The following is a 9,614-nucleotide window of genomic DNA, read 5'->3' on the forward strand; positions in this document are numbered from 1 at the left end:
TCCAGTCCAGTCGGTCTCTTGCACGCGAAGTCCAGTCCAGTCCGGTCTTCTTGCACGCCCACAGTCCAGTCCGGTCTTCTTGCACGCCCACAGTCCAGTCCGGTCTTCTTGCACGCCCACAGTCCAGTCCGGTCTTCTTGCACGCCCACAGTCCAGTCCGGTCTTCTTGCATGCCAACTCCAGTCCGGTCTTCTAGCACGCCCTGTCCAGTCCAGTCTTCTTGATCGCCCAGTCCAGTCCAGTCTTCTTGATCGCTCAGTCCAGTCCAGTCTTCTTGCACGCCCGGTCCAGTTCGGTTAAATCTTCTTGCACGCCCGGTCCAGTTCGGTTAAATCTTCTTGCACGCCCGGGTCCAGTTCGGTTAAATCTTCTTGCACGCCCAGTCCAGTTCGGTTAAATCTTCTTGCACGCCCAGTCCAGTCCAGTCCGGTCTTCTTGGTCGCCCAGTCCAGTCCGGTTAAATCTTCTTGCACGCCCGGGTCCAGTTCGGTTAAATCTTCTTGCACGCCCAGTCCAGTTCGGTTAAATCTTCTTGCACGCCCAGTCCAGTCCAGTCCGGTCTTCTTACTCGCCCAGTCCGGTCCGGTCCGGTCTTCTTACTCGCCCAGTCCGGTCCGGTCCGGTCTTCTTACTCGCCCAGTCCAGTCCGGTCTTCTTGCACGCCCAGTCCAGTGCGGTCTTCTTGCACGCCCAGTCCAGAGTCCGGTCTTCTTGCACGCCCAGTCCAGAGTCCGGTCTTCTTGCACGCCCAGTCCAGTCCGGTCTTCTTGCACGCCCAGTCCAGTCCGGTCTTCTTGCAAGCCCAGTCCAGTCCGGTCTTCTTGCACGCACAGTCCAGTCCGGCCTTCTTGCACGCACAGTCCAGTCCTGTCTCCTTGTACTTCCATTTCAATCCTTTTCTCGCACGTTGCGTAGCGCAACCAATCTATTCTTGCACGTCGTAGAAGAGCGCCATGTCCATTCGTCTTCTTGCAGGCTCAGTCCAGTCCAGTCCATCCTTCTTGCATGCCCAGTCCAGCCATCTCGCACCTCCATTATCGTAGCGCATCCAGTCCAATCCGGTCTTCTTGCACGCCCAGTCCAGTACGGTCTTCTCGCACGTCCGGTTCAGTCCAGCCCTCTTCTCGTACGTCCTCTGTCCAGTCTTCTTCTCGCACGTCCTGTCTAGTCAGGTATTCTAGTACGCCTAGTTCAGTACTGTTTTCTTGCACGCCCAGTTCAGTACTGTTTTCTTGCACGCTCAGTCCAGTACGGTCTTCTTGCACGCCCAGACCAGAATGGTCTTCTCGCACGTCCAGTTCAGTCCAGCCCTCTTCTTGCACGTCCAGTAAACTCCTCTTTTCACACGTCGCGTAGCGCGTCCAGTCTAGTCCGGTCTTCTAGCACGCACAGTTCAGTACGGTTCTCTTGCACGCCCAGTCCAGTACTGGTCTTCTTGCGCACTCAGTTCAGTATGGTTTTCTCGCACGTCCAGTTTAGTCCAGCCCTCTTCTTGCACATCCAGTCCAGTCCAGCCTTTTCTTGTACATCCCGTCTAGTTCAGCCCTCTTCTTCCACATCCAGTCCAGTCCAGTCCAGCCCTCATCTTGCACGCCCAGTCCAGTCCAGCCCTCTTCTTGCATGTCCAGTCCAGTCCAGCCCTCTTCTTGCACGTCCAGTCCTGTTTCCTTCTCAAATATGGCGTAGCGCGTCCAGTCTAGTCCAATCTTCTAGCACGCAGAGTTCAGTGCGATTTCCTTGCACGCCTAGTCCAGTATGGTCTTCTCGCATGTTTAGTCTTCTTCTCACAAGTCCAGTTCAGTCCAGCTCTTTTTCAGCACAGCTATCTTCTTGCACGTCGTGATAGCGCGTTCAGTCCAGCCTTATTCATGAACATTTGGTCCAGCAAACTAAAATTCATTTTTATATAAATAAAAAGTAAACAGAAAGAAACTTTTATATAGTAATATATTAATTTATTACCTTAAATTGGTAGCCATATATGAAATTTGACAAAGTCTTGCTCTTCTGAAAGATTCCTCCATGATATTCTGCATGAATCAGCACAGCACAAGTTGAAGATTGTCATAGTTCAAACGTTCATTACACTTCACTCACTGTATTTCATATTCATAACAATATGCAAAATAATTACCAAAATACAATGCTTTTGTTGTAAAATGGTTTACAAAATAAATTATTTACCTGATTCACAATATAAGATATATAAATACTAATACTAAAGTTTAGTTTCAGTACAAGACTATTCTAAATTAATATTTAAATTGTCTGATCAGCATGATTGAATAATAATTAAAAACAATTTGATTACAAACATTAGCTACAAACAGGTCATTAATGATGTGATCAATATAGATCACAAGTATTGCTCTTTAAAGAACAGGGGTCTATGAAAAACGATAAAACCATTACTAATAATAGCAGTAGTTCTATCACAACATTTTAAGAAAATATTGTAACATAAAACTATTTATAATAAACTCATCCAAAATTACTTTCTTGAAAACGTAACAGAAAAAAATATAAAAATAGTGGACAAAATCTATCTTACAATTTTTTTTCTATACAAGCCGCCCTTGATTATGATTTCTTTTTCTTCATAAACGTTTTTTTCAAATCCAATTGTAAACATGTGATTAAAACATAGTCATCTGAAATGAACTTAAAAAAAAAACTGTTAAAGACCCCCCCCCCCAAAATTTCTGTACACATACACCAAAATATCTAAAACTAAATATTTGGCTCTTACAATTGATAATTTGTATTAGAAGCATCCAATGAAGCATCTTGTAAACAACTATGCATCTGTGAAATCTATGTTGATTTTGAACATCAGATTGGGGATGTCATTGAAACAAAAGTTAAAGACAGATTCATTACTGAAAATCTGAAAAACAAACTGAAGGAATTTGTTGCACATTTATCTGACCTCCCAACATCTTTAAATATGATCTAGTATTAAGCATAAGAATTCAAAATATACAACCTTTCCGTTACCAATCTAATGTAGACAAAAAGCAATTACTTGCAATATTTAAGGGGGGCGATACATGTAACAAGAAAAAAAAAAACGATGTTTTTTTTTTTCATAAATCGTTACAATAACATCTCAAAAATATGCCTGCAAAAATTCAAAACAAAATTATCATTATTTATACCTTAAAAACTCATTTAAGTGCCACGCCTCAACTCGACGCTCGAGTGCAATTGTACTCTTATCTGTTTCTGTGTCAAAACTTTAAACGCGTTTTTCTCAAAACGACATTTTTGAATACTGCGGGCGTGATAACTCAAAAAGTTCTCAACCGATTCCAATGAAATTTTGCACACATCTACTTTACAGTAATAGCTTCTAGTTAAACCTCAAACATTCCAAAAAAAATTTCAAAAATTAACCTTTTTACCAAAAAAAACAGTGAAAAAATGGTGAAAAATCGAACTTTTTTTTTCTGAGGTCTGCCAATTTACGATTTTGTGACTTTTTTAATTTTTTTTGGTTTAACTAGAAGATATATGTTTTATGAATACGTACAAACTAATTTTTTTGAATTCAGATCACCGTACGAAAAGTGAGAACGCCCGCAGATTGATGGCGTTTTCCGAGAGGGTCTTGGCAGATCTATTTTTACGGCAGCCATTTAAAAAAAAAAAATAAAAAAAAAATGTTTTTGTGTATTTTAATATATAATAAATAACCATAAAAAAATTCAAAAAGATTCAGTTATTCCTTCCCAGTTTAAAAAGTCCTCAAAAAATGGTAAAAATTAAGGCGATTACATGTATCGCCCCCCTTAAACTTAATTTTGCACATGAATAAGTCCTATTGTTTAGCCAACAAACAAAAATGCTGACAATCTAGTATGTCTGAAAAACATCAAAAGCTGTTCTTTTGGAAACACATCAAACAAAGTATTAAACAAACCTTTTCTATAAAGCTCTAAAAATAAAAAAAAAGTTAGAAAACTTACACCTTGTCAGGTATCAATGATTGTTTGTGTGAATTAATTCGCCAAGGCTGAATTCAACGTATTAAAAAGAGTTCTGCATACTGCATCGTAAGGTTGTATACTCGTACTTAAGACTTCTTCTCTACACATCCAATTCATACAAAACTTCTAAAGTAGATCCAAAAGAATCGAACAATATCTTCAAATTGAAGAATTTTATCAAATATATACTGTAAAAGAAATGTGTAAAGGGTTCATTTGCAATGCACTACTATGAAAGTAGGCATACATAGAGTGATGAAAGCTAGCTGATACGGATTATTCAACTCTCACGATTTCAGAAATCAACCATGGCATGCGTTTCGGTTTCCAATTTAGTGACATCACATGAATGCAAATCACATATAGAAGACGGACGTATAGACATAATTTGTTGCAAAATTTAAACCATCTGGAAAGGTTTTAATCATGAAAATATGCAATTATTATTAAAGTATTATAAATGTAGATATCCTGTTTCCAGTTGTGAACAGTTCCGACTTTAAATGTTGTTGACAAATGATTTAGTTAAACGTAAGCAAGTTCCTCAAACTCAGGGTCATTATGCTCTTATAATTAATTCCATAAAATCTTCAACTTAAAAATGAGTTCATAGCTTCCATATAGACGCATGCAGGAAGGCCGTTGGAGCAAATACTGGTATTCAACATTTCATGCATAACTATCTCTGAAAAATTCAACTCAAGGTTTCGTGCACAAATGTGCAATATTGTCATATATGAATAAAGTAGAGACAGACTTAGCATTCATACCATTAACTGAGTATTAGAATTTGAAATCAAAAATATACTAGAAATTTCTTCGACCTCCATGAATTCTATAAGCAATCGAAGTATTGACTCTGCATTGTTTCTGTAAATTTAATTACTATGTTGTCCCTTATGTGGTAAAGTCTTTGATGTCTTATGAATAATGTACAGTTGTAATCTGAAATAGACTAAATATTTCGCTCGGCACAAATGTCATGTGAAATTATTGCTTTTAAAATATATGAGATATGCACTTGGGTTCCAGTTTACATTAATATTGTTGTATTTTCAAGCTCCAAAGATCATCAATCTGATATCACGTGCAAGGAACAAGACTACACTCATACGGCCTACAATGTCTAAAATTGGAATTTCAAATTCTGCAATTGCGAAACATGATTGCAGTATAATATATTCACATATATAATTATTAATATATAAATTTATCATACCGGGACCTAGCAATGACTGAATTTTTATGACTAAGGCATTTAGCAGATTACTTATCTGGAAGACATTGGAAAATCATCATTCAGCAATATGTGTTTTAAATATAGCAGTAACAGATAACTATACTGAAAATTTTGTTTAACTTTTACTTCTTTAATTATAGTTTTCTCTCTCTCTCCTGGTATGACTTTAGAGTCAGATCGCTTGAAGTCAATCTGCAATATACTAAAAACACATTGCACGAATACCCAACAAGGGTAAAATACAAAAACGTCTTCCTAAATATTCAAATTATGATTAGCTGATCTTACATTGACCGTCTATTGAATTGAAATTATTATTCCATACAGCATAACAACATATATTAGTCAGCAAACTCATGACTTACAGATGTTCAAAATAAATTGGATTTGGAGAAACATAAAGAGCTCTAATTTTGCTTCAGTTGGAGATTTGTAAGTTAGTAGCATCCGCAAACAAATTCTGAAATATACTAAAAACAAATTGTCCCGAACACAAATCTATATAATTCGGATATTCGATGAAAGAATTAGAATTTCTTACATTAATACCAAGTTCGAAGGCTTATTTTCAAAATCGTAAAATAATTCATTCTCATTATTTTCAATGCAATTGCAAAACTCACCTCACAATTTTTGAGCACAAAAAAGAAAAGATGTGTAAACACACTGGAAACATTTTTCTTGCTTCCAACCTTCCAATTATTAAATATCTAATGAGATTTTTAAAATTTAGTGAACCATTTTGAACATTTTTAAAACAGGTTCCACGTAAACAGTAAATTATGTAACCTTGCTGCCTTGATAAATGTATTATTGCAGTTAAAAGAATTCGACCTGTAAATGTACTAGGATGATGAAAGTTTAACCCCACCCCTTAATAATATCCCTCTAGATAACTACTAAAACAAGAACTTGTATAAGGTTAAATTTTAAATAATTTAACCCTTTTATGTGAACCTGAACTTTTAAATTTAATTAGTAAACATACACAAACTGTAGTTCATGCAAATTTACATTGGAGGTATTCTTACAAAGATACCTTACCTTGTTATATAACTCCAATAGTGAATTGTGCTGAGAAAACATGAATAAGAAATCTTGCAAAGATTGATTCTTCATATAAGATACATAGTTTTCAATGGATTTCTAAATGAGTTTCATATTGTCAGTATCCTAATAGACCCTTTTTATACACTCAATTTTAATGGGATAAGATAGTTAATGAATACATTTAAAATACCTCAATACTATTTGCATCATATCGGTCAGCTCTAAGGACAATTTTGTAAGCATTGTACAGCGAATTAGAAATGACACGAATACATTGAAATGGGAAAGATCGTCACATCAATTCAGCAAATCTACTAGTATCTGCAATAGTCTAAGTATGTTGCACAACAAAAATAGAGCATAAATTTCTTACTCTAGAAGTATTATTGCTTGCAATTCCCACATTTGTTCATAAGGCCGCAAAAGTATCCATTCAAACATCACTATTTAATGCAATTGTTCTCAAAGATTTGGAAACACCAGCATTGTATGCAATACGGCACATCATTGGAACATTATAGATAGCGCAGCTCTTTGAGGTACACGTTTAAAAATTTTATATAAAAATACCTGAAATGTACTAAACACACTTTGCCGGTACCATATCATATTGCCTAAATAGGCAATATATTTTTTTTAAATTTTGGTCACAATACCTCATCTACTGCATTTTACTACTTAATATAAGCTGAGGAGCACCCAGGAAACTGTTTGCAGAAGTACATAAAATATTCTCATATTCCATGGTACATGATGATAGGATGAAGTGACTACGATTGCTATTTCCCATTACAGCTATATAATAAAACATTATCGCAAAATCTATCCTGCAAAGTATTGAATTGAAAATTAAAAGAATACCCACCCCCTTACAAAATCTTTTCCCAAGAATTATGTAATTGATAAATAAAGATAGCGCCATTTGTACTTACAGAATCAAAGCAAACATAACTGATATATTGCTTATTACGTAATATTGCATATCGGTCTTGAACATTATTACCTGAATATTGAAAAACTTGACTAAGTAAGTAATTAATTATCAATCAAATGATGTAGTAAGTAACTTGTGGTACTATTGTTGAATCGTGCTTGAAAAGCTTGAGATCGAACTTGTGTAATTAGATCTACAGACTTCTTTCTAGTCTATTTACCTCCTGCATGTCAGAAATTTATATATTTAAAAGTTTCAATAAGGCTTATAGGTGGTAACTGAAATGCTAAAATAGAATACCATTTCAATTACTACATACTTTACCGAACCATATTCCTGCTGTCTGCTGATAAGTCGAAAACCAAAACTAGTCGCAAAGTGAAGTCAAATTGCTTCTCATTGGAGGTTGGTGTCCAAAAGTTTATTTGCAGTAAACTCTGGGGATACACGATTAATCCTACTACCTTATGTCTAACATGCCTATGGTAAATAAACAGTTTCCTTTCATATGTAAAAACGCTTGCAAATGGTACCGTAATTATGTGATTCCGCTCGATTGTTTAAAATGCAGTGGCAGGTTTATATTAGTGATGGTTACTGGATCAAGTCGAAACACGCACGGTCTTAGGTATTCCTTTTTATTCATTGCAGACAAGTGGTGACCACCAAGCATTGGCAGAATCGTACATGTAAAATAAAACATACGAGGGCAGATTACAGAAGTTTAAAAAAATATGAATTGAAAAACAAAAATACAATTTCCATCATTTATTATTCTTTGTTTGATATGTACATATAAAAAATTAAATATCACTTTATTTACACATATGTTAAGATATAAAAATCGATACACTACAAACCAATCATTGCTGTTCGACTGCCAGTCCTGTTCGAGAACAAGCCCAGTGGTCGCTCAAGATGCCTCAAACTCTCAACAGTGGTACTGTAAATGAAATTCCTTATTCAACAAATATCACAGAAAAAAATCTAAATCTAATAATTGCCTGCCAGGGTTGGCATTTTTGTACATAAATAAAATTAACTTATAAATATAACGTAAAAAGTTCTAAAAATTGAACTTTTGATTATCGAACAACTGGCGTTTTCACTTGTTTCAAATCGCTCATAAAATTAGCAAGGCCATTTAGATCAGATTGCCAAAGTTCGTCGATTTTCTTTCGTTCCTGTGAATCTTCATGCGCTGTGCGTTCATTAAGAGCACGGCGTAATTGTGCCCACTTGATAGCGCGTTCCCTTTGTTTCTGCCTCAAGGCATCTTCTGCCCTCGTAAGAGCAGTCGTTAATACAGCTACTACTCGTAAATCTCTTCCTTTTTGTCTTTTAAAAGACATTTTCTTGCAACGAATATCTTGAATCCAATTTGTCAAATTTACAGTTTTAGTGTAATTAAAAAATTTTGCAGCGCATCTGCCTTTACGTGATATTTGTACCATTTTGAAATAGAGAACAAAAATTCCCTACAGACAGTGATAGGTATTATAATAATGATAACACACCTGTATCACGTTTGTTGAACGCTGGAGCTAATCTGGATTTGCTTTCAAACATACACTAATAATTCAAACATTCAAGTATTAGAACTTTCAAATTTTTAAAACAAAAACGACGCGATGCAGAACCACTTTGATACAGCTTGAAACAACTTGTGTGAAAGGCGCGGCTCAGTACCGACTCTTTTATACTCGGTCAAACTACATGTAATGTAACAATGCGCATGGCGACGAAAAGTAGTTCCAGTATTTTTATTCACACTTCGGAAAAATTAATATTTTATTGTTAGATTATAGTATAATTTTAAATTTTAAATCTATATCTATCACTTTTTTAATAATAAATTGCATTTTTTATCTTTAATTTTAGAAAAAAGGTGTCATTATCGGGCGGATGAAGATTCTCGCAAAGCAGTTATTGATTTCGTCACACAATACAGTCAGGGTACAGTCCGTGCCAAATTATTCTAGTGCGCAATTATATATACGTCATAGGAAATTTTATACTTGTTTTTCTATGTTGCACCTTCGAATATTTACTAGTAATTTCAACATTTTGTTCTATGTGCACATCTTAATGCATACTAAGTAATTTAAAAACATTTATCGATTGTTTATTATACAAATAAAAAACGAATTTATTGAACATAATTCTTTATTTAATATATTAACAATAATAAAAACTTTTAATAAATATGGGTCGATCTTCCTGCTGCTTGTTGCATAATTAATTTCTGGAAAAGAAAATAATTTAAATATATACAATCTCCACTTTCTAAAAAACTATATGAATTTATCTGCTTTTATCTTTATATTATAATATACTCTTAACTAAATGCTTGTTTAATATATATAAAATATTAAAATCCATATAATATCAAAATATATGA

General features: G+C 35.2%; 1 protein-coding gene across 1 annotated transcript; it reads right to left on the bottom strand.

Moving 5' to 3' along the window:
• Positions 1 to 8,152: 8,152 nt before the first annotated feature.
• On the bottom strand, positions 8,153 to 8,747 carry LOC113363300. The gene has a single exon (XM_026605794.1). It carries the CDS (start codon positions 8,665 to 8,667, stop codon positions 8,299 to 8,301), a length of 369 nt encoding a protein of 122 aa, XP_026461579.1. The 5' UTR covers positions 8,668 to 8,747; the 3' UTR covers positions 8,153 to 8,298.
• Positions 8,748 to 9,614: the final 867 nt, after the last annotated feature.

The sequence above is a fragment of the Ctenocephalides felis genome, unplaced genomic scaffold (genome assembly GCF_003426905.1).
Source record: "Ctenocephalides felis isolate EL2017-DRISC unplaced genomic scaffold, ASM342690v1 CF-g0.4_SCAFFOLD_00845, whole genome shotgun sequence".
NCBI classification, from domain to species: domain Eukaryota; kingdom Metazoa; phylum Arthropoda; class Insecta; order Siphonaptera; family Pulicidae; genus Ctenocephalides; species Ctenocephalides felis.